Source organism: Epargyreus clarus, unplaced genomic scaffold (assembly GCF_041222505.1).
Source record: "Epargyreus clarus isolate Ecla_fem2 unplaced genomic scaffold, WU_Ecla_fem_2.2 ptg000014l, whole genome shotgun sequence".
NCBI lineage: Eukaryota > Metazoa > Arthropoda > Insecta > Lepidoptera > Hesperiidae > Epargyreus > Epargyreus clarus.
The window spans coordinates 7,401,625-7,427,747 of record NW_027332222.1 but is presented as its reverse complement, the minus strand read 5'-3'; the positions used below and the strand labels follow the sequence as shown (position 1 = coordinate 7,427,747).

Sequence of the window (26,123 nt, the reverse complement as noted above, 5' to 3'; positions counted from 1 at the left end):
AAACAATAAAGAATGTTTAAAATTAAGTTACAGAATATTTTACAGATATTTATATTTATGCCACAAAAGTTAAAGGCAAAAGTATAATCAAAATACAATAACTATGTATTAATATAAAACATCGTGTGCTGTAGGCAAGTATTAAATTAATATGAATATTGTGATTTCTCCGAAGGCTCTAATAAGTTCAAGGAAGAGCCAGGTGCTGCAGTGCGAGCTGTGGGACTGGGACCCGGGGATGGGCATTCAGAACGATGATTATCTCGGCAGGTCCGTCCCCCCATCCTCAATAACGTATAGCTCCCGACCGATTCTTGAGCTCAGATAATAAATTTAAGTCGGAGATTTATTTCATTTTAATGAAACCAGATTCCAATTAACAGGATATTACTTATCAGCTATAGCCACATTTACGACTATTAAATTTAAATTTTATTAACTTTAAGGTTTACATTTTTATCGACAATGCATTGGATTTTCCATTCCTTTGAGCTTCCTTTTTTGGTTAAAACAAATGCACCCGTAACCACTCGCTCAATACAATTGACACAATTTTCACCTAAAGCTCAAGTTTTGTGCCGGGGGCTATATCTCACCTAGCGAGGTTCTACATAGTGTGTTTTGCGTGTGCCTTTTTGAATCTTCATATCACCTCATGTTCTCACTTGCTTGGCTTCATGAATTTATTTTCAACGAATTATTTTGCTTGAATATAAGGTGATGTTAAGGTTCGCGTTACTATTCACATATTTTGTTCGTGTACCGATTTACCGGAGTACTTATTTTTTATTTATTAATTCCATTTGTTATGCCTACTGTGGAGTGTTATTTTTAAATACCTATGTGTTTATGATTTGATTTTTACTAGGTATTCTTTACGACGATCTTGATTGTTCGGTTTATCGTACAATACAAACGTCAATGCTTATTATATTTTAATGAACTTACACCACGTGTCTCACCAGAGCAGAGCAGCAGCTTATTGTGTCGACTTCTAATCACATTTAACAAACACCGTGTTAATAAGTTTTTACGGGTTTATGTGTAAGCCTATTATATTTAGTGGTGGGTTGTACAGTCGGTACTGCGCTGCAGCGCGACGCGCGCTATCGTCCACCTTTACGACTGGGACCGCGCGGGCAGAGACGAAAGCCTCGGCAGGTCGGTCATTGCCAATGGACCAGCATTGCATCTTATACCTATACTATACATACTATGCCAACCGAATATTTGAACAGTTCGGATGTCTATTATCACTGCACATGGGCCTGCAGTTGGCTGTCACAGTACGATCACTGACATCGAGATACTTTACCATTTATGCATCCTTTAGATGTAACACTATCCACCGTCATATTAATTCAGATGTCACAGCTATTCCATAAATAATCTGATTTCGGGAACTACCTTCATTTGATATTGGGTTCATGTAATGAATACTAATACATCATTATACCTGTCATTGGGAGGTTCTAACTTCTGTGTAGGTTGAATTATGAAACTATATTAGTTTCAGGGAAAGTTGCAGTTCATAAAGGAAGTAATAGTTATAGTTAGCAGAACTTGTGTACCACGAGACGTGTCCGCAAAACGACAAAGGAAGCAACGATACTTTACAATTACAGAAACGGCTTCAGTGCTATTTGAATTTTTATTTTGTGACGTCCATTAATTTTATACGAAAATACATCTGATCCATAGATTTTTATAATATTGAAATAGCCAATGAGCATGCAATCCAGGGAAAAGGATACAAATAATAAGTAGCCACTACCGTCCATGGACATCTGAAGATGGTAGAACCCTCTGTGTTCGACGTCGGAGGCACCGCCGCCGCACGTATTTCTGCCTAATGACAGTAGTGTTGCTGTATTCTGGTTGCAAGAGTTTGAAATGGGAAACATTCTTCTCCGAAGCGTTTCAATTTTGTCATCAAGGTTAGCAACGCGTCTGTGGCTGACCTCAGGACTCCTTATTTGGGATTGATAACAGATGTAAAGATGACGGCTCCATATGAATTAGGGGTTCTACCCGAAGCCGATCACAGATGCGTCACCTGAGAACTAAAATGGTCTCATTTTATGTAAGAGAGACGGCATCTACATCATTCGACCGAAACGTAAGAATTGTAAAGTAGACAATTATCTGGAAATAAAGGTGTTTTAGATTTGGATATTCTTGCCGAAATAGGAAATCTTACTGTAAGACTGAGCAAAGAATTTTCATTTTAGGTTTAGTGCATATCGTTCGCTATTTAACACTTGTAACTTGAAACTCATTAGTATTCTCAACCACAGCATTGTCACTTGCACTGCCTTACATGAAATGAAAATTGGCAGTTTTTATTCATGCGACCCAGTCCTTTATTATCTAATACATAATTGATAAATGAAGCTACGCAAATATTTCTGCAATGTGTACGTATTATGTATATAAGATACATACACCTGTATATTAAAAAACAATAGAAATTAATAATAAGGCCCGAATAATTATTACAAAAATAATAATAATAAATTAAATTTGCTTAAAAAGTTTTATTTCAAGCTAATAAAAAAAATAAAAGCATTAAGATTATTTTTAATTGCAATTTGTTACAAAAGGCGTTGACAAAATCTACTGGCGAAATTCAAGTGTAGTTAACGAAAGACAATTAGAAATATTATACAATTTATGCTTTAAATGCGTTATTCGTTTAAAAAATAATGAAAATGTGTTTTATTGTATAAATTTAAATGTAATTGTTTGTGTTAACACTAAAACCTGCTTTGCTTCGTAACAAACGCAAAATTGTTTTCGTACGTTACGTTGACCACAAGTCAAATGTTTGTGTGCGCATCTCACCTGTACTAATATGCATTGTTTACTATATGGCTTTAATAACACTAATTTATCCACCTAATGTAATTTACTGCATATCACCTGACGCTTAGTGGGTTTGTATTTTGTAAGGTGCGAAAGATTGAACAATATATTAATTTACAGGTGTTCGTTGGAAATATCGCAAGTCGTGCGCGCTGGTCGTCTTGATACGGTTCGTATAAATTTAGTCCTGGCTTAGTTTTTCTACCCACGAGGAAAAAGACTTAAGCAATACATTACTCCTCCTATTAATATAAAAGTTATTTTTGATTTACAGTGGCAAACTCTTCAACAAGCTAAACATGGCAAAGTGCACCTACGCCTATCGTGGCACCGCCTATCTAGTGACTTAACCGATTTAAGTCGTGTAAGTATGAAAAATGTGTAACATATTACACTGTAATTTTAATCAATATAAAGTCTACATTATATCTATGTGACAGTTTTTATTCTAATATACCATATTGAGATTATAATCAACTTCTGTCAATAATGTCGTTACATTTAAATAAGTACTTTGAAAAAATATATATTTGATAGCAATATAACAGATTTCTTTGTTTAAATTAATATAACAAAATAAAGTATTATAACAACTACATACTCTCTTACTTTTGCAGGCTATTACCGAAACCCAACTTATAAAAACCGGGGAACTGAGTTCAGCTGTAGTATCAATTTACATTGATTCATGCAAGAAGCTGCCCGTAAGTATAAGTAATAGTAATATTATGGTTATTGTGAAATTAGGATAATAAAGAAATATTTACAACATATACATTTATGGGCTGGGTTTAACGGTTAATTTGTTAAGCTATCTATGCTGCTTAATTTTGAGCAACCCTTCACATACAAGTAGAGATGGGCAGAGGGTTTAAACCCATCGGGAATAAACCGGGTTTTTACCCGGTCGTTGGGAAGAAATAGGGTTTAAACCCAAAAATGGGTTTTTATTCGGGTATTTACTATTTTCATGCATATCTATCCATTTTTAAGCACAATTATTACTTTGATGATCATACTGTACTAAATATGCACTGTAAAATGACATTTACAGCGCCAAAATGCCATTTTATCACGCCATTATAGAAGCAGACTTAGGTAAGAAGCCAAATAGCCTATGCTTTTGATGCAAGTTTCAAACAATGTCCTACTTTCCATCAGGTAGCACATCTGCTCTTCGTTAGGCTCAAATATAAAAAAATAAGGTTTTGTATGACATTGTATGAAAAAAGTGTTTTTTCTTCAAAATGAGACTTTTCCTTTAGTTTGTCATATATCATTACTTTCCAGAATTTGATCCTTGTAAGCGACACCATGCGATGATGGAATAATATATGGTGTGATATATTTTTTGAAATGAACTCGTTCGATTCCCGGATTTTCAAAAAATGTAACAATGCAGTTTTAGTTTTTATCACAATTGGCCTCATAATTCCTTTCAGTTTTTTTCAAACGCCTATCTATGAAAAAATTACACTTTGGTATTTTAGACAAATATAACGACACCTTAACCGTCGAAATTTATCTAATCAGATTCGAATGTATTAAAACGATGTAAAAACATACAAAATATGCGCGAAAAACAATATTTCTGTGCCACTCGGGTAAAAAAGTAGGTAAGACCTCAAAAATATAACATTAAAAAATGTAAAAACGTTGAAAATACCGTAGAAACTTCTAGTATATCTATTCAATAAATATTTGAACTATTTTAAAAAATGTCTACAGATTTTATGAAATAATTTTTAAATACCCAAATAAATAGTCTGTGGGAGGGTATAAACGGGTATTTATCGGGTTTAAACCCAGTACTGGGTTTAAACCGGGTGTTTTGCCCATCTCTACATACAAGTCTTATACAATGAGCCTCTACAGAAATTAGTCACTGATTTAAGATTTATTGCTATTTTAATTTTACATTTGTAACGATAAAATTCCCTGTAATATTCTTTTCGTTTCTGTTTTGTTATTAAAGAACGCTCGAACTCAGTCGAGACCCGACCCTTACCTGACCGTCACTGTGGGCAAAAAGACAGAAAACACAGCGGTTCAGATGCGAACGGACGATCCAGTGTACGAGATCGGATACTCATTCCTCGTACAGAACCCCGAGATCGATCAAGTAGAAATCAAGGTAAACCTAACATTGACGTACTGTATAAACGTTTAATTTAGTGGTAAAGTAAGTAAATGATTGTTTTTGGAAATAACTTAAATTTTAAAGGCGTAACAGTGAAATAAAAATGAAATTTACAATACCCTTGGAAACTTGAATTTATTTCAAATAAATAGAAGTAATATAAAATTTTGTTTATTAATCGTCATATCTTAACTGAGCTTGAAATATAGGCTTGAAATCTCTTATAGCTAATAAAGTGCACCAGTAAAATATATGAATTAAATTACATAGCTTAATGTTTAATCTTTCATGGCAGGTTCTGGACCAGAAGACGGGCAGTGCCCTCGGCCAGTTGACCTACGCGTTATCCAGTCTACTGAGACAAAACAATCTCACTATGCTGTCACAACCGATCAACTTGCAAAAATCCGGGCCGGAGTCTAAAATAATTATGGCGCTTCAATTAAAAGTAAGTAAACATTCACATGGATAAAGTAAGTCTTATTGGCCAAGTATGCCAAGATGGCACCAGTCATGAAGATGGTAGAACCCTTTGTGGTTCAACTCCGGCGGTACCACCGCCACACCTATTTCTACCTACTGCTGCTGTGTTCTGGTTTGAAGGGTGTGGTAAGGGAGACAGACTTTTCCGAGGCGTTCCAGCTTAGTCCTCAGGGGTAGCGGCGCATCTGTGGACGACCTCAGGTAGGAATATCTAATCCTATCTAGCGTTGATTACAGATGCCACTTGTCATCAGGTGGACTGTATGCTCGTCTGCTACACTTATATTGAAAAAAAAAAGTCAATGTCAATACATTCTTAAGGATGTTGTCGGGGGTGATTAAGAGATTTACTCTTAGAGAAGACCCATGTCTTCTTCTTGCAATTTTTCCACCTATTGCAGATACCAAATTTAGCTATATCCTGGAGTCTACTTTCAAATTAATTCATATGTAATAATTTATTCATACGTAAAATTTAAAATACCTTTTACACTCATAACTTAAACTGGAATTTCCTTTTTGATTTTGAATTTATAAACATGAAAATCCTCTAATGCCAGATCTTGAAAGAAGCTATCAAGGAAGAAGACATTGAAGAAGAAATGCAAGCGGATGGTCCACCCGATACAGAACCAGCAAAAACTCCATCGCCGCCGCCTACTACAGAGAGTACAGACGGGCCAGCGCCCCCTAAACCGGAACCTGGTAAATATTCGTATATTCATTAGTAACCATATAAAGCACCTTAAATAATCGAAGATCACTTCCAATTTTTCAATATCAATATTACATCTATTTCTTAAAAACCTGTAAGACTTTTAATTTAACACATAGTTTTGCATGGTAAAAAAATAGACGGATATTTCAATTTTAGTTCCAGTGCAAACTACAAATACAGATCTGAAGAATATAGAGGATGGTGCTGCCGATAACGCATCTGAAAAATCTATCCCAGTGGAGCAAATAATTAAGGAAGTTGGTTAGTAAAATCATAGTTAAATATATATATTCTTATCGAGAAATAGTTTTACGGGCTAGTAATACTATTTTCTATTCGCTTTATTCAGATGTTCCTCAACAACAAGCTAATCCTGAACGTGACTCGCCGAAACTCGTACACAGAACTTCGTCCTTAACCACGTAAGTAAATTTTCATAACCATTACGGTAACTGTGTTCTCATTTCACATTTAAAACCAAGACTTGATAACTTAAAAATTATTGAACATTTTTTAATAAAATAAATATAATCAGGTCCGCAGGGGAGGCTGGGCTCGGAAGAATTTTGTTGTCCACGCGCTACAGTATGCAGAACCAAACGTTGTATGTCGTTGTACATAAAATCATGTAAGTTGGTGTATTCAAATAATATGTTACTATAGATTTTATAACACCTTATTATATGTGCCTACCTTTAAAATATAAGGCATACTTTGGCTTTTTTATAAAGTGGGATGCAATTTTTTTCCCAGGAATATTCCATTGAAAGATCCCACAAATGTGCCTGACCCGTATGTGAAATTGTATTTATTGCCTGGACGCTCCAAGGACTCCAAACGGAAGACTGTGGTATGTAAATATAAATTCCAAATGTTGGTTAATAATGTAATAAAAAATACTTTTTCAAACTATTTTGTAGAATAACGTTTTAATTTTTTGTTTCCTTCATTTATATTTATTTTTTAATATTTTTATTTATTGACATTTTGCAAATATAAAAGATAATATGACTTTTACCATAGGTGGTTAAGGACAATTGCATGCCAGAATATGACGAACAGTTCGAGTGGGTAATCCCGCATGCAGAATTGCACTCGAGACAAATAGAGGTGACAGTGGCTACACATAAGGGCTTTCTCGGTGGCAGCCCTGTTATTGGTCAGGTGAGAATCGCGCTGTATTTTATTTACTTTAACTTAGAAAGTCGCCAGTAAAATCAAACTGGCCAGCCAGTAACAAATTAATTCTCTACTATAAAATAGGTTTACTATTTCATGGAATTCAACTAAATTAACTGTCGTCCATGACCATATGTTATTAACTCCATATATAAAAGAAACATTCTATCTGAACCCTATCACGGATGCCTTGCTATTCCTGAGGACTAAGACACCTTATGTGTGAATTAGTCTCTTTTCATACCGTTCCAAATGCAGATCTGTGACTTGCTAGAATAAAGTGAGATGTGTGCTAGTCCTACCACCTTTTATTTAGTTTTTTTCTTGGTATTGAAAACTGGAAATATAGAGAGGCAACTTTAGTATTAAGATAGATTAGGTTTTTCTAATTGAATTGGTAAGGCTAGGTTGGAACATATAAGACAATATAAAACTAAGCGAGCAGGGCGCGGCAGCGCCCTGCGAGCGGGTGGGCCCAATCTGTATGAATTCAGACCTTACCTTTATTCATGATCAATGACATGAGCACACAATATTCTACTTATTATAGTATTTTTCAAAGTGGTTTTTATATTCGAAACACTTCATTTAAAATAAAATGCTGCTCAGTATTACAAAATAAACATTTGCTTAATATTGAATAAAACGCAGAACGTAATGTTTACACTTAGACAAATATTAGGTCGCTCAAAAATAAATGAAGCTTCTCATTTCGTATTTTAAATAACTTACATTTATGTTTGTAAGTTGTTGTTCTGTTGATTTCTCGTCACTCGCAGCCAGTCGCTCACTTAGTAATACCATATCCAAAATTCATTATTTTTGTCACTCAAAACTTTTATTGCAGTATCTCGTTTACATACTACCCAAATTTAAATATGGTCAAAATATGACTTTTTCTCGTGTACCATTAACTATTATTTTTTTATTTTAGGTTATTGTGCACTTGAACCAGTACGACTTTCGTGAAGCTAAAACACTCTGGTTTGATTTATTGCCAGAGTCTACGCCCAGAGATTAGTTGGAAAGGGCACAAATAAAGTGTTTCTATTTTGTTATTTTTTTATTTATTTTAAGTGCCTACGCTTAACCGCAATCAAATGATCTGTCTTCTTTTCTTAGTGAAGTGAATATTAAGATGTCTCATGAAGTGTATTTTTTTATATTGTAAGCGAAACATTGTAAAGAATCTTATTTATATAATATATATAAGCATTATATCGAATTTTTATGAGGAAACGAAATCCTTAATATTAAAACCAACATATTCTTATATTAAAATATTTATTCGAGTCTCAGAAAAGTTCCTTGCTTAATATTTTATATTCTTATCATTTTTAATCACTTATGAAAAAAGGCTTTATTATGTTAGTATAAAAATTAAGCACAAAAAAATGTATGTTTTGTAAAACCTAATGTATGAAATGCATTTGTATTGTAAATCAGTTTATGCCATATCCCAAAAGGGCACAAATATTATATTTCAAATAACATTATTACTACACATGTAATGTTTTTATTGATAATGCCGTTAATAAGTAGTCGTCTTAAATCTTAATTTGAGTTGTGTTGGTACGAACATTTCTCACTCCGTATGTAGCAAATCGTGACATTTTGAAATTAGCCAAAATATAACATAAACTTAGGATTTCTTCGATAGGCAAATATTCACACTAAGACTAGTATGTATCATTTTACTACATACAATTATAAATATATTATTATGGTATATGGTATTATGGAATATAATCATTTAAAAATCTATAATTTATAGCCACTGAACAACTGAGAGCGGCGGAGAGCCATTTCATACAACATTCTCACAATGTTGCAAAGAAAATTCTATTGTTATAACACTTGTTTGCATTAATGTCCATAAAAGTCTACATAGTTTGTTACTAATAATTAAATTTTATAAATTGTTGTTTAATATAATTTTATAGGTGTACTTATGTTACTATGCTATGCTATTGAAATTATAGGATTATTATTTAAACATTTTCATTATACTATATAACTGTTGTCATTGCATTTATTAAAGCATAGATAATTTTACTAAAGTTCTTATGCTTTACATGTATGCTTTTATACGAAAGTTTAATTAAAGACTTTTATTGAAGTATTTTTGTTTTACTTTCTTATTTAAAGATCGATTAAAATGACTATATCTCAGGCCATGACAAATTACAGGTATTGACCAATTTCTCACACAAATATGCCTCGTAGGGCTATCTAGCCTCTTACATAAAATATTATCTAAACTTACGAGAAATGGTGTAGTAATTAAATATTGAAATTGTGGTAAAAATAAAATAGATAAAACAACATTTAGAAAAAACGTGTATTTGCCAAAAAGGAAATTTTGAAAACTCTAACATATACATTTTTCTGGGGCAACTAAATTCATAATGGACAATTTAGCAAAATAGGATCATTATTTACACTACCTAATAATTTATCTAGATATATATTGTATGCCATTATGCAATCCTAGGACAGTTATTACAATTTTTACATAGCACACCCTGTAAACCTATGTATATTTATATCACCAAGTAAGAAGAATTCACATGAAAATGTTATCTCTAGATATTATAAAACAAAGTTGTATCTGTATTTGCTTAGAACTTGCATGGTCTTAGGTCGTTTTTACAATTGTTTAGTAAATCTCTTGATGGTTCATATGTTGTGTTAACATACAGGTATAATTTAGGAATAGTACAAAAATGTAAATGTTTGGTAATCAAGTAATAAAAATCCTCTTTTTTGTGGCAGTTATATGAGAGTTACATAGATGTCAATCAGCAATAGTATATGAAGATTGTAAAGTGACCATGGTAACAGTATTTTAAAAATTTGAGTGAAGATAATGGTCCACTTACAAAGGGGATTCGACTTGCATGGTCATATTCACAAATAATGCTCATCTTATATGTAGTAGTACTGTTGTTAAATGCTTAATACATTGCAGTTTACACTAATTATTCACCTCTAAGAACAGATATTTCCTTATCTGAAATGGCAGTCTTTTATGATTACATAGACAACATGTGGGTGTCAATTTGTTTAATATATTTAACATCTAGATCAATTTGAACATATGATCCAACTTAAACTTATGAGTCTTAACACAAAGTCCATGTTTCATCCTTGTCTCAGCGTTCCAGTGTGTTTGGAATTATTTTCTGAGCAATAATTTTCCCATAGCCACCACGGCCACCATCATAGTCAGTACGATACTCGTCTCGAACCTGCAATATACAAAGAATTTATAAAAATGAAATATAATACACAGTATACCTGATGTTAAGAGTAATTTGTATAAAAATGTGCCTCAATTTAGATGGACAGACAAATGCACATAATGTGGGTTTATCATATTAAGAGTAATCATAATAAGCAATTTTGAATTAATATTGAAAATATTCATACAGATTTTTCCAAAAACCTGATATTAAGAATGTTTAACATGACAACAGAATATTGAGGGGTCCATAGCTTTAAAAGATGTCATTGATCTAAGGTATTTTTTTATATGATTGCAGTATATACAGATAATATAAGGCCAAAAACATTTTTTTAGAGAAATATAGTTACATATACCTGTCCACCAGTTTTGCCTCTTCCATATTGTCTTCCTTCTATAAAGCCAGCATCCCAGTCACAACGGATAATTCTGTCATCTAACCTTGTTCCATTTACATACCTTATGACCAAAACAATAAACAAATATTATTTCATATGTGATGTACTTGCACTTTATAATATATTATATTTAATTCCTCTATATTATATAAATATGTCAAATTATGTATTTATATTCACCCTTACCTCATACAACTCTCAGCATCTGCTCTAGCATAATATTCAACAAAACAGAAACCACAAGGTGTTTTCTTATATTTATCCAAGCCCATTACTACTCGCCGTATGTCACCGCATCTTGAAAACAACTCGTATATTTGCTCTTCTGTTGTATAGAATGATAAATTACCAATGTATAATGTTGATGATGTTCTCAATAGTCTTTCTTGTTCACTGCGGGAACCCTGAATTCAATATAAACAATATTAAAGATGCAATAACTCATAACAGTTGAGTATTATTGGATTTTCAACTCATATTACAATATTCAGTGACGCCACGACATCTATAACCTATTTTAGCAACTCAAGTAAGAAACGCTGCACAATAGCTTGAATTGTTGCATTCCATGATCAATTAAAAAACGGTTCGTGTTTATCTAGTTTGTCGTATTAGGGAAACCAATAATAAAATATACCTTAAAATGTTGATCACGATATGAACTTATTTCTATAGAAGAACTCATAGAATCGTAAGTACGCTTCATAGTGGTGGGTCAAAAGTCTAACACCACGGTATTTACACAGCGTACGTGTAGTTAAATACTTAAAAAAGCAGTACATAAAACAAAATAAGTGTAATTTAAAGAAAATCGCGATGTTGCTTGCTTTTATTTTCTACTAAATAATGACAAAATTGACAAATAACAACTGACAAGGGATAGCCTGCTGCCTGTCAGTGAAGTGGCCACATTCCACAGATCTTAACAAAGTTATGCCACAGAGTCTCATTATATAATAGGTCGGAGACAATATAAAATTAATATAAGGCAACTAAACTTCTACCCCTACATTTTCATGCACGTCTATTCAAATACTAATACAAGATAAGCGATCAATATGTATCATGTGGAATCAAATTGGGTACTTGACAGTTATAACAATAAAATATGAAATATATCCAATATGATAGCTTATAAGTAAACGTAAATTATGCAGTATTTAGTTTAATTTTAAATACTTTCTAAGTATTATAATTTTTTAAAAGAAATTTTCGATTTTTTATCTGTGTATTTTAAATCCAAAAACGGCGACAGTGCTGCCTTAAATGTAATGTGACGTCACCACCTTCATAATAAACAAGACAAATAAAAATGATATCGTTTGCTGTTAGAGTTGGTTGAATTTATGTTGTGAACCGAAATGAATCCACAGTATATTAAAGCTGATAGCGTGAATCTGCTTAAAGAAGATATACAATGCAATAAATAAAAATGAATACAAAAACTTCCGTGAAATAACCTATGGAAATCACAAATAACGTAAGTAAAATATTCTTTATATTTACATTTAATCATTTCGGACAGTTAAAACATTTCTTAACCGATTTCCGATAGAAGAAAGGTTGTCTTTAAGTGATTATCAAGCTTTTTAAACTATACTTATATTCTTATGTGAACTGCTTTAAGGTTATTTATTGGTTATATTTATATTTTCAGATCTTCGCGACAGTCGTATAGTGACGACGCTATAGGGTATGTGCAGTTTAAGAGGCAGGCAAGTTTGTGTTTCATGAAAAGTAAAAGTTGTCCTGAATACAAGGTACATCAAAAGTCATGCTCAGTGTCCATGACTGTATATGAAAAACAAAGTATTATTAAATGTGATGACTGTCCTGCCTCCCAAGGATGCAGCAAACATGCAGTAGCATTTTTAATGTGGAGTCATAGAAAGTGAGGAACCAAAAGTTTCAAAGGTGGTCAGCACTCTGAAGTACATAAAGTAAATGAAATGGGAAATAATAGTTCTTTACTTGAGTAACCTAACCAACAAGATGAAGGAAGGAAAATTACCATACAGTTGCTGTTATTGCACTACAGATTTCTCAAAATGACAATGATAAAAATTATATATCTAGTTGTTACAGAAAATAATTTTAAAAATGAAGAAAGTACACACTCAAGCAGCACAAAAATTCAGCTTAGCAAGAGCTTCAATATACAAGAAAATAACAGCTTCAAAATGCTTTGAGGTTATCTATAGTAAATATTGTAAGTGTAACGTATACTGATAAATATATACAAAAGTTCTACAGTGTGTACTCAATAATAGACCCATATAAACCTAACAAACAAAGCAGTCGGTTAATAAAAGATTAAAATTAGCAAATCATGTATTTTTAATTATACAGTCCTGTAAGTTAATCCGTGCACAAGTAATAATAACTCAGTCATCGAAATAATTTGTTTCTTATTAATTACAGAATGAGGCCTTAAAATAGAGAATTCTCGTAGACGTCTTTTAATTCATTTATTCTATTCTTAACTAATAATATTCTAACTATTCTTATCGTAGACATCTTTATAATATATGAATACTTTAACTTGCTGTTTTCTTCTGATTACATCCGGGTTTGATGATTTATAGTAGAGGAATCACTCCTTATTCTTTTTTCTCATTAATACTTCTATTATATGTTTGAATCCTCTGTCTGCAAGTTCTTTTAACGTTTATGAGGTTTAGGAACGTGTATAAGCAAATTTGTTAGGATATTTAGCGATCGTACTTGTACACATCGTCACTGCACACGTCTTATAACTTGCCATTTATTTCAATTTTAGTTATAAAAGCTAAATAACTCCCTATTTTCTTCCGAGCGTTGTTTGTTTACAGTATAATGACGTTTCGCCACAAAATGACACTTGACCGCCTGATTTAACGCGACGTTCCGTTCACCGTAAAGAAACTTTGTTTTTTATTAATAAATAGCTCTTTTTTCGAAAAAGTGATCAATGAAAGATATATATAATACGTATACTAATTCATTAAAACACTTTCCCAAAAATTGTCAAGTAGCCAATTCGCCAATACAATGTCATTGAGTATTTGGAGCCGCTGGATTTGATGCACACTTCAGATCGAAGGATGCACATGATCAAAATGGGTCGCATGATTTAGACCAAATGGGACCAAAGATTTAGACAAATATATAATTTGAACTATATTATAAATAGTAAAGTTTTACTCTTACCCAAACACTTATGTAAGTAATACGTACTTATCTGTTGTCTACTTATATCCAACTATGCCAACGTTATAATACAATCTACGAGGTCTGTTCAAAAAGTGTCGCGAATTTAGAATTTCCGGGGGTTATGTATATGTTATGGATTTACGATTTTTTTATGGCGTTATGTAGGTATATATGTCCCTCATTTACACCGAAGAGTTCGTCCATTTTGAATATTCCGTTAATTTTCTACAACTGTTTTGCTTGGACGTGTTTCAGCTCCTCTTCTTTTTTTGCCTATTCCAAAAAATGGATCAAAGGATCTGTATCAAATTTTGTGTAAAAAATGAATTTAAGTGCGCGGACGCATTTCAAATATCGACTGTGGCATATGGGGAAACTACTTTGGATCGAAGCAACATTTATCGGTGGTCCAAATTTTTCTCAGAGGACCGAGAAGGAGTGAACGACGAAGAGCGTACTGGACACCCGAGCACGTCAACAACAGACTAAAACATTGGTAAAGTTACGAAAATAGTATTGGCCAATCGTCGAATCACCCTAAGAGAAGTTGCCGAGGACCTTAACATATCGATTGGCTCGTGCCATTAGATTTTTACTAATGATTTGGGCATGATATGAGACGTGTCGCCGCGAAATTCGTACCAAAATTGCTCAATTTCAACCAGAAACAGCATCGCGTTAATTGCTAAGGAGTTGTTGAACACTGTCCGCGACAATCAAAATTTTCTCCAGAGGGTCATAACTAGTGCCGAATCATGGATTTATGGTTATGACGCGGAAACCAAAGCTCACTCATCCGAACGGAAGCTGTCGCACGAGCTAAGACCGAAAAAAGCACACGAAGTTCTATCAAACGTGAAGGCTTTGCTTACAGTTTTCGTCGATTGCTGGGGCGTAGTGCATCATGTGTTCTTGTCACAGGATAAAACAGTCTACTAAGTCATGTGTTCTTGTCACAGGATAAAACACTAAGGATTAATATTTTCAAGTTTTGTGCAATTTTCGCGAAGCAATACGCCAGAAATACCCGGATTTATGGAAGAACGATAATTGGCTGTTGCGCCACGATGACGCCCCTGCTCACACGTCGTTGTCTGCGCGCGAATTTTTAGCCAAATACAGAAGCTTTGGCACAAGTATATTGTATCTAATGGGGATTACTTCGAAGCGGACGGACAGACCGCGTATTATGATTTATGTACCCATTTTAATTTTATATAATACGTTATATATACAAAAGTAAAACAACAGCTATTGATGATGGAAAGACCCTTTGTACTTCGACTCCGAAGGCACCACCGCGGTAACTGTTTCTGCCTTAGTTAAGCCAGTGTTAAGCGCTGCAGTGTTCTGGTTTGAAGAGTGTGGTGAGGAAGACATACTTAACCGAATCATTCCAACTGAATTTCAGGGGTAGCACTCTAAGCTTACCAGGCGTTTATTAATGATGTCTATGGGCGGCCGTTGCCACTTAGATCTACTCCTTCCATATTATAAAACAATAAGTTTTTATGTGTCCGTACCCATGAGATCTGTAAATTAGTGCTCTACTGCAATCATAATCTTCACATTTACCGCCAGTCATCGAACTATAACTACATTATTGATTACAATAAAACTAATTCTTCAGTTTATTTCATTTAATGATTTAAATTACAAAGGTTTAACCATAAGTACACAGGTAGACAGATATTTAAGTATATTTAAATGTATACTATATTAATTTTATGGTCAAATTGTCTCTTGAACACCTTATAATTAATAAAATAATACTTTGTAAACGTACTGAAAGCTTTATGTACATTTGGCAAACCAATTACTTAATACTACCAACAATTTATTACATTAGGTCTAACAAATACCTAACAATCAATGCTAACGATCGTTAGGTACTAAATTTTATTTCATGTTGTATAGGATCAGTAAAAGCCGTCTTCTTTCTAAATAATATCCTGATTGTTCTGAAGACTGACATACTCAAATGTTCATGTGAATTAAAATATAGCAGAACCTTAATATGTTAAGTTCAAGATAAGCTTACACAACATATGATTGTAGACTGTAAAGTTTTGATGAGTATTCACGTCAAATAGGGCTGAGCATTTATGGGGAATATTCGGGAACGCTACTCGATGTTGTCTGATAATTTTTATAAAGCTTTTCGTATCACATACCTAAGTTTAAATTTAAATACAGGGCTCTACTATATTATTGAATAAAATATACACATATACAATTTTTAAGAATAGGTAGCTACAGTGTACTACTAATACACATTACAAGAAATAATGTTCTTGTAACTCTCACTAGCTCTCTAGCCAGCTCTTAATTGTTGGAAATAAATTAATTCAAGATACTTCTTTGTATGAATTGTAATAATGAACATGTTATATTTAAATTATAAGTACTTACTATAATACAATATAGGTACAAAAGCGTGTAAACATTGACTTTATATTAATGTAAGTATGTAGTTGTTTTTATTGATTGTGTCAGTTTTTTCTATGCAATAAATATTTTATATCACGGCGTGCGTAAATGGACGTTTTACGCACGCATCGCGTGCGCAAAACCCCCATTTCCGACCCCGTTATATAAAATTTTATACAACACGCGGACGAAAAATGTACTATCTCATGAATGATGTAACTAAGTAGAAATAGTACATTACAATACGAGGACGAAAAATTTTTTTCTGACAAGTGTGAGTTTGCAGGCCGAGCCGCAGGCGAGGACCGTGATATAAAATATTTTTCAGCATACCTATATAAATGCGTAAAATGCCACTGTTCTTGACTAATATGAGTAAATTTATAATGGTTGGCAACAAACCGACCGACCGAGGTCACAGATATAGCTATGGTTTGGCCTTATACCGCTACTAGACACAATTTGACAAAATGCATTGAAAAAGCTATGCCTGGTTGCCGAAGTTTGTTAATAATACATCATTTTTGTTCTACATATTAAAAAATGGAAGTCATAGATACTGGCAGGTGCGGGCGCGAACCGGCTTCTTCCGTAATGCGGCGCGCACAGCTTCTTCAAATACTTCGTTCATATTCAGTCGCTCCAAAGCAGAACACTCCACAAAGTGTGCCGCTCTGAAAATTTAATAATTATCATTAATTAATTGTGCTAATAATCGTAATAAACATTAAATGCTTGTTTTATATACAATGAAACGATAACAAGTAGATATCATCTAGGCCTTTCCGCCGAGGACCGTTACCGGGGGAAGTTTTAGACTTTTAGTGGATAAAAATATCACATAATCTCCATCTCTTACACGGCACTGGGTATCTTTTGAAGGTCCCCAGTGTCCAGTCACCCCTCGACAACAAAAAAGGCATAACTAGGCTTAAATTTTTGATGTTGTACTTCTCGGTCCTTTGGGGTGTTTGGAAAAAATTATTATGTTTTAGAATTCTGTTTTATTTCTAAGGGCGTGGTAATACCTACACAAGGTTTCCTAATTTGGTTCATTTCGAAAGTCATCTCGCTCGCAAACGGAAAGGATAAAATAACGTCAGTCAAACCAATTACGTGTATATTTTTGCAATTTATATTATAGGATTTTTGCAATTTATATTATACTTATATTATATGATATGGGAAATTGGGATTCCATTAATGAAAAAATGAAGGGAATTTATTTCTAAGGGCGTGGTAATACCTACACAAGGTTTCCTAATTTGGTTCATTTCGAAACTCATCTCGCTCGCAACCGGAAAGGATAAAATAACGTCAGTCAAATCAATTACGTGTATATTTTTGCAATTTATATTATACTTATATTATATGATACCGGAAATTGGAATTCCATTAATGAAAAAATTAAGGGAAATTCTCAGACAATATAACTATTGATTCATTCATTATAACTATTGTACATTTAACGTAAAATTTGGGTAGGTACCTAACGTGCGTAGGTACATGACTTCAAATATTTTTCCTTATAGGCGGTTTAAGGACATAATAAAACGATTACTATTGTTAATATTGTGTTTCCCACAATTGCTTTTTGCAGACTAACAATAATGTAAATTGACGTGCCCTAAATCAAGTAAGTACACGATACCGACTACTACAGTCAAAATTCGGCCGTAAGTAATCATATTTTTTCAATATTTTAATTTTTGTGGTTAATAAAAGCTCGTCCAAAACTAACAAAGAAAAATCAGTTGATATACGAGAAAAAATCTTCTTAATTCTCCCTATCACAAGGTATCGTTGAATCCGTCTTAATTGTCGAAATGACACAGGCTGTATATTTTTTTTAAATATGATGAATAATTAAAGACACTTGAGTTTGTAAGATCAATATGACGATACCTTAACTGTCGAATTCCATCCAGCAGATTGGAAGATACGAGGTAATACAAAATGTATAAACAAAATACACGTTAAAAACATAAAACCTTCCTTGACAGTCTGGTAAAAAAGGAGTGTGGGAGTGCAAAATTACTTTTACCAATAGAAGTACAATTTTTTTGTTTTTTTTTTTTTGTGTGATTTTACCTTATATAGTCAGTAGGCATGTAGGTATCAGTTCTTGCATTGCCTTTTACACAAGTTTATTATATGAATTATTATTATTATAAAAACGAACAATGTTAAATAGTCACAAATATATACATTTCCTTTCATCATTTTCGAAACTAACTAATTAGCAATCTATAAATAAATAGGTTGCCGTGCGTTATGATATGCAGCAACTCTTTGTATATTATATACACGTTACAAATTTACAGGATAAACTATAGAGAACGACATTTATTTTATTAAAATAACATTTCCCATTATAAGTACAATTTAAAACGATCATAAAATCATTTCGCTCCGTCCGTATCAGAGTTGCCGGCTTATCACCAGCGGCGATAATGCAAGATGATAACGCAGCTGCCGACACGCGCCGGCGAAACATCCATCACTTTCCATTCGCACCATAGATTATACTAGGTACTTACTGTTTTGTTTAATTCTACTGTTTCATACTAAATAACCTGTTTTAGTTCGATTTCCAGGATTTTTTAACAATGATAGATTATTCTGCAATATAGAGTAAGTAGTCGAAAATTGTAGGTGTATTGTGTATTAATACCTATCATTCAACGATAATAAGTCAGTAGAAGTTAACTATGCTGATTCGTTGATACTTTCGATATTTAAAATGATTTAATGCTTTAATTTTTGGTAATAAGATAACTGGCGAATCTGTTCATTTCAGAAAATAAACAGAATCCCCAATTTAAAGAAGAATTCTACGTAGAAGTACTCTTTAGTTAGTTTATTAAAGTTAGATAATTATAGAAGCGTTACTACTCTCGAAAATAAGTTATAAAAATCTTATGCATATGCATAGTTTAATATAATTATGGCAAGGACACACCGTACAAAAAGCAACGTCAGAGTGATTAGAACATTATCCCATATGATTGTTTCTACCAAAAACTATGTAATCCCCCTAATGGGTAGGTATGTCAGTGGTGTCTCCACACTCGTACCATTGACAGTTTCATCACCTTCCAAAAATGTACTAAACCACATAAATTTTCGTGATACTATCCGTTGTCGCTCAATATTTCATCGTGTCAATATTTCATTTACAAGACTTACAATATTGTTACACGTACGTATGAAATTGAACAGCACAAATATGCACAAATATTTCGATATTGGATATCAAGATGTTTGTTACACCTACAGCGAACTATTGGAAGTGAATCCACTTTCTTACCTTATTTTCTTTTTTAATTTCTTTCCTTCTTGTGTTGTAATTACTGCCCTATCCGAAGCTTTTAAGTCTGCTTTGGTAGCTGAAAAATAGAAAAACAATTATGTAAAAAAACAATACACATTAGATTTTGATGATTACTTAGGTATTTATAACAGAATATCCATACAAAAATTCAAAATTAATTCTGTCTCTCGGTTAGTCACTTAAGGCTAAGATTAAACCGTTTTGGATGAAACTAATATGGAAACCTATAGCTTAAGTCATGAAGAAGAACATAGACTAAGTACTTTTAAAATCAATCCTTTATTTAAATTAAGAAGCAGAGTATTTATGAAATATTTATACGTAGTACGAAGTCGAGGATATAGCTAGTTATAATACATGTGTATAATAGAAGAGGTAATTTTATATAGCTTTACGTGATTACTTTGATGACTGTATGTTTTTGTGGTTTCTCATATGTAGTGTTTATTAAAGTAGGTACTTAATGACGGAGAAAACATAATTAAGTTTTTATTTTATTCATACACTAAACGAATCATACCTAATTCTATTGCAACTAGAAAATTGCTTATTTAGATACGTAGTTTACGTACCTAATAATATTTCGCGTTTCATGTTCACATTTTCAAAAAGTGTCATCATTTAATGTGGGCATGATTGCTAACCTTTGTAATATCACACAGTGTAGTAAAATAAAACAAATATATTTAATGTTAAGTATGTCTCTTTAGTCTAATAATTTTCAATAAATAAATATAAGTAATATTGAGAGTTAAAATAGATAAATATACTTGAGGCAAATGCTGTGTATTCTGGTATCAATATAAATACATATATTCATATATGTCTTACGAACTTCATATGCATGATACCTTAGTGCCTAAGAATTAAGAAATCATGCCTCATCGCAGTGCGATTTGATACGGTGCGATGGGACATGTCTCGATCGATGCTCTTAATGCAAAATAGGACCAGAAAAAATAGTATAAAATATAAATAATCAATAAAATAAAATGTGCGTGGATGGTTAGCACATATTCCCTTAGCCGTCTTTTAAGGCACCCACGGGAAGAAGGAGGCCCTATTCTACTACGCGGGGGCCTCACGGCGGATAGACTTATTAGATATCCGTCTATGGCATTATTAATAACGACGTACCTACTAATACAATGGGTACGGCAGAGCTGAAATGCTTCAACTCAGGGTACCACTTAAGGCTAACATTCTCGTAAGAAGAGCGACTGCTGACCGAGTAACACACCAAGAAACAGTTGGTCTGAAACACAAAACCATGGTTATTAGTAAAGATGTTTAGAGAAATGTTGGTTAAATCGTTATATATAATATACTTGTTTTAAAAATATGTCAATAAAGCTAAGTTTAAACTTATAGAGCGTCATCCATTAAGTGCACAATAGCACCCAAGTAAACCACAAGAAGTAAATGGGTAATAGTAACATCAAAAGGTCGACCCCGAAAAATGGATGTAGCAAATCCCTAGACATTAATATAAATTTTACATTTTTTTATCTTACTATGTGAAAATAACAAATCAAAGAATTGCAAGTAGTTGTTATGTGGAACTCAAGCTTGGCTTTTTAGGAATGTAGTCTCTATTAACACTCCATAGGAGTGTTTTTGCAGATTGGACCGCACGTCATAGTATGCAATTTAAATGTTATGAATTTGGACACTTAAATATAAAAATACTATAATCATGGTTTGTCTTACATTATTGTAGGACAATGGCCTCAGCCGTTCGTAGTCTTCTTGCCCGGCGGTGTCCCACAGCGCCATTTCCACCTCTTGTTCGTCTACCGTAATGTGCCCAACATAGTTGTCAAATCTGTAAAAATATAAGAAAATTTAATAAGATTTGACGACCTGCGTGGTGTAGTGGTCGGCATATAAAAATGGCAGTCTGTCATACGAACGGTGCAGGATTCGATCCCTAACCGGGGACAGAAAATATGTAAAGAATTTAGAATGGGTCAATATCAGAATTTGGGTCTATGTAGCTAGGAAAGGGCTAAAATGAAGAAAAATATATTTTTTATATTTCTATTGGTTATTTTCGATTATCGAATCATTATAGTGGATAATTATTGTCTGTATAATAATTTAATAATTAACACTTTGTTATATCACGAACATGGTGATTTTACAAAAACAAACAAATTCTGTTATTCACTTGTGACCTTAAGGACCGTCCTTAGAATACAATAAGTGGAACGCAGTCTGACTACAAACGAGTCCACAGCGTTTGCCTCAGAGTTGGATAGCAAGGAAGTCGGCTCAGTTGTGGGCGTGCATCAACTTGGTCAAGTGGCGCGAAGAGGAAACGACTTGCGTACACAATACAACAATGCCGCGACACGTATTTGACTTTATAAATAGTGCACTTCGCATAGCTGTGTACAGTGCGTACCCGTGCAATTGAATTGCCGACATTCGCTAACGGAAATAGACAGTCATTTAATTTCGATGGCCCCATGATAAACTTTGCGCGCCAATTTTAGTTAATTTTCATGCGGACACATGGTCAAAATAATAATTGATAATGAAGTAATTAATATTTTCGTCGTTGTGTCGCTAATCAAGCGATTTTCTTTTTTATAACATTCAACTTCTCAATTATTTGTTACTAGCTGTTGCCCGCTTTGCAACACTTATCCAAATTTCAGTACTAGGTATTATACTACTTCCATTTCTTTATTTTCTCGTATTTGCTTCAGTAGTTTAGGCTCTACGATGATTAGTCAGTAGGTAAGTATTGCTTATATTATGTTCTATTATATCAGGGAAATTATATATACTACTAGCTGACCCGGCAAACTTTATGTTGCCATAGGTATAAATAAAAAAATATTAAGAGTGAACAACCCTTATAATTTGGGGGTATGAAAAATAGATAGTAGCCGCTTCTCAGACCTACTGAATATGCATATAAAATTTGGTGAGAATTGGTAAAGCGGTTTCGGAGGGGTATGGTAACTAATATTGTGATACGAGAATTTTATATATAGGATATAGGCAACAAAAGCATATAATATTTATGAATGGTAACTAATGAAATTGACGTCTCTATATTATGTACTGAGATATGAACAGAATATATTACACGACCTTAAATTTACTATGGTATGGCAATGGCTCATAATGAGGTGGTGGTTTCCGCGCTCCTAATTACCGTGGCCACAATTTTTTACATTATTATGATTATACCTATTTGTAATGATAAACAATCCTCTTAAATAAATAATGTTTGTGTTTTTTAGTTTTCTACTACAGGTGCTCCTCGAGTTAATTGATCTTTGGAGCTGATGCATGGTTCTTTAACAGGCTTTCTTAGAAAGTTACTTTATTTTTTCCAGCATAATATGGAGAGAGTTGTGTGTGCTATTAGCTAGTGATATCGAACAGTAATAGGAACAGTAATAGGCTAACACTTTTAAAATAATAACGCAAGCATAATAATAATCATAATAGCATACACATTTATTATAACGCTATTAAAAGTGGAGCCTAAGAAGTTAATTTATTTAAAAAATATTTAAGTAAGTACTCAGTAATAAACACCGAAGAAGCACGCAAAGGGAAAATTAGTCATCTTAATAAAGTTACACATTATGTATATCAATACTATTCAATACGTAAGCAAACAATAAATGACGTAAGTGGGAACGGAATCATCGTCGCTTTCAAAAAATATGGCAAAATACTTATAAATATTAGTTCATCACCTGTGTGAATCAACGTAAAACCGGTTATTTTACGAGTGATATGAGTTGTATAATTATACTATTAGAAGCTATGCGTACCTATGTATATGTGCGCTTATAAATTTAAACACAGTTGTGAGTAAGGATACACAGATTTAACTTTTTTGTTAAATACTTGTTTATTTATTGTTACTGTTCTTGTATTTACCACAATTAATTATTTTGTTTATATGATAACTGCAGACCTAATTGGTATGTATAAGGTAGGTATCTATTATTATTTTTATTTATTATTTAATAAATCACGAGTAGTGTGTTTAAAACAAAATTGGGAATTGAAAATTACTTAAACCTTTAAAGTGCGTGTATGGTAAGTATGTGAATAAATATATGTATTTTATTGTATTGCATTTTATGAATCTTTGCGTATCTTTAAATACCTACCTACATGTGCACACCAATATAATGATTCATTGAAATGTTCACATAGATAAGTAGGTACATTATATTAAAGTGAAGTCATAAAAGGAAAATGACGAATAATCCAATTTAACATACCCATATATAATAATGTCAGTGTTAATTCAAATTAAGTGAAAATTGACATAGAACACAAGAATAACATTCTAGCTAACAGACCTTAAATAAATTAACTTCCTAACGCGATAACAGCGTTACCGCATCAACCTGCTAATTTAGCCACGCACGAGTACCGATTTACTACAGTCTCGTACATAAATCGGCCTACTGACCTACAGTTCTCTAACTTCAAAGACAGTAGGTACCGTCTTCAGGTATCGTCACCGTTTTCAAATTCAAAAAAGTACTTACACAGTTGGCACATATTCCTTAGGAAATTCATTTCTAGTATATACGTAGAGAAGACACGTCTTGCCGACCATACCATCTCCAACCACTGTTATCTTTAGTCTCTTCGCCGATCCCATCGTGCGTAGCGCGACATCCGACAAACAGTCACACAATTTTCACTATACTAATATAAACTTCTTTTGTTTTAATATTACCAACTTTAACTGCAGCCGTCGAATTTAAATTGTGGTGATTAGACTTGCACTAGTAAGACAAAACGGTCCTTGATATTTCTTATCATGTAGTGATGTAATGATCTTATCACATTTGTAGAAACATAGCGATAACGTAGTAGTTTTAATTGAAACAAGCGCGCGCGCACACTCGCGTTTGACTGGCTAGTGATCGACGATATTATAGCTGCGGTACTGACTGTGTATACTGTGATTCAACAGTTGGTCACCGGCGAGCACCCGGCGAGCGGCGCCTGCGCACGCAACAAGCTACTGAGAGCCTTGGCGATAATAATTCGTAATTAATTCTGTTGACGTTTTCTGCCCAAACTACGCTAACAAACGATCAACGTCAGAATGTATTGTTTAGTACGTTAAATATTATGTACTTCCTCTTTGACTCTTTGTAAATACTTAACTAGAAACCTCTATTGTCCGATATATCTAAGTGTATCATTCAGTATTTCCTTGCAACTATTTTATATAACGAGTAATAAGTTGTCATGGTCTAATAGTTCGTATACTGACGACCAGCCCATCCTCCACCAACGAATGAATTGATGATTATAGTGAAGTCTTTTAGACAATAATTTTAGTTTACTTCCGTGTTTTATACAGCAAAACATAACGCATAATACAAAAATATGTCCCCACTGCCAATTTATTTCTACTAGGTAGACTACTATATATACTAGGTACTTACTACCTATAACTAATAAACAAAAAAAAGGTCATCAGAACCAAACAAACCTATGAAATATGTATCAGTTAGCGAAAAAAGAAGTCACCGAATCACAGGCGAACTTTTTTTACATTTGGGGGCCTGCATTAAACTTTCCGCCCCGGGCCTCGGACGATCTTAGTCCGCAAAGTACTTATTGATACGATTGGTATACAATATTTGGCTAGAATTGAGGTCACTTGCCGTGCAGGTGCGATCTTCATTTATTCCCAAGAGAGATTTTCTCCAGAAATTGGTATGGATTCAGAAGTGGTGATTCCCCTAAAACGTGTTAGGAAGGGATACTTAAAAAGTTAAGAAATTATGGCTTTCCTTAATTTCTTGATACAATAAACCATCCAGTGTTTATAATACTAAAATCCAAAGTTTGAATGAGTATTTCAGCAAAAGAAAAACACATTTCTTTGGGTTTTAATTTTTTATTAAATCAGGTAACATACAATTGAGACAAATCTCCATACCATCATCCAAATATTTGGGTTGTTATCTATCAGTAATTCTCCTTATTACAGGAAAAAAATCCTTGCAATACACAACTAAAATTTAGTGACGTCATAACAATAACTGGTGGGTAAGTTTATTGTAATTATAAACAAGATTAATCATAATAATAAAACACGAATTTATGAACAACACATAATATCAACTACA

The 26,123-nt window shown here is 33.1% G+C and overlaps 3 protein-coding genes and 1 long non-coding RNA gene across 4 annotated transcripts in view; 2 read left to right on the top strand and 2 right to left on the bottom strand.

The window, feature by feature from the left end:
• LOC140747386 (NAD(P) transhydrogenase, mitochondrial) overlaps positions 1-9,504 on the top strand; it is a 40,649-nt gene extending 31,145 nt beyond the window's left edge. Inside the window, exons 35-47 of the mRNA XM_073079815.1 lie at positions 187-270; positions 2,986-3,034; positions 3,140-3,229; positions 3,483-3,569; positions 4,841-4,999; positions 5,301-5,453; positions 6,049-6,193; positions 6,363-6,467; positions 6,556-6,628; positions 6,742-6,834; positions 6,960-7,056; positions 7,230-7,370; positions 8,320-9,504. Of these exons, the coding sequence (XP_072935916.1) occupies positions 187-270; positions 2,986-3,034; positions 3,140-3,229; positions 3,483-3,569; positions 4,841-4,999; positions 5,301-5,453; positions 6,049-6,193; positions 6,363-6,467; positions 6,556-6,628; positions 6,742-6,834; positions 6,960-7,056; positions 7,230-7,370; positions 8,320-8,406 (1,363 nt within the window). The 3' untranslated portion in view covers positions 8,407-9,504. The remainder of the gene's footprint in view (positions 1-186; positions 271-2,985; positions 3,035-3,139; positions 3,230-3,482; positions 3,570-4,840; positions 5,000-5,300; positions 5,454-6,048; positions 6,194-6,362; positions 6,468-6,555; positions 6,629-6,741; positions 6,835-6,959; positions 7,057-7,229; positions 7,371-8,319) is intronic.
• A 932-nt stretch (positions 9,505-10,436) lies between these two features.
• Cbp20 (cap binding protein 20) lies at positions 10,437-11,911 on the bottom strand. Its single transcript, XM_073079814.1, has 4 exons — positions 11,668-11,911; positions 11,217-11,434; positions 10,989-11,091; positions 10,437-10,636 (listed from the first exon to the last, which is right to left on the bottom strand). Exons 1-4 carry the CDS (start codon positions 11,734-11,736, stop codon positions 10,541-10,543), a joined length of 486 nt encoding a protein of 161 aa, XP_072935915.1. The 5' UTR covers positions 11,737-11,911; the 3' UTR covers positions 10,437-10,540.
• Positions 11,912-12,115: 204 nt separating this feature from the next.
• LOC140747387 (uncharacterized) lies at positions 12,116-13,211 on the top strand. The gene is made up of 2 exons (XR_012102869.1): positions 12,116-12,510; positions 12,688-13,211. It is a non-coding gene; the product is annotated as an uncharacterized LOC140747387 (long non-coding RNA).
• Positions 13,212-16,970: 3,759 nt separating this feature from the next.
• Positions 16,971-24,993, bottom strand: RhoL (Ras-like GTP-binding protein RhoL). The gene is made up of 5 exons (XM_073079810.1): positions 24,519-24,993; positions 21,697-21,811; positions 21,124-21,241; positions 19,963-20,041; positions 16,971-17,326 (listed from the first exon to the last, which is right to left on the bottom strand). The coding sequence occupies exons 1-5, from the start codon at positions 24,632-24,634 to the stop codon at positions 17,203-17,205; spliced, it is 552 nt and encodes a 183-aa protein (XP_072935911.1). The 5' UTR covers positions 24,635-24,993; the 3' UTR covers positions 16,971-17,202.
• Between the last annotated feature and the right edge of the window lie 1,130 nt (positions 24,994-26,123).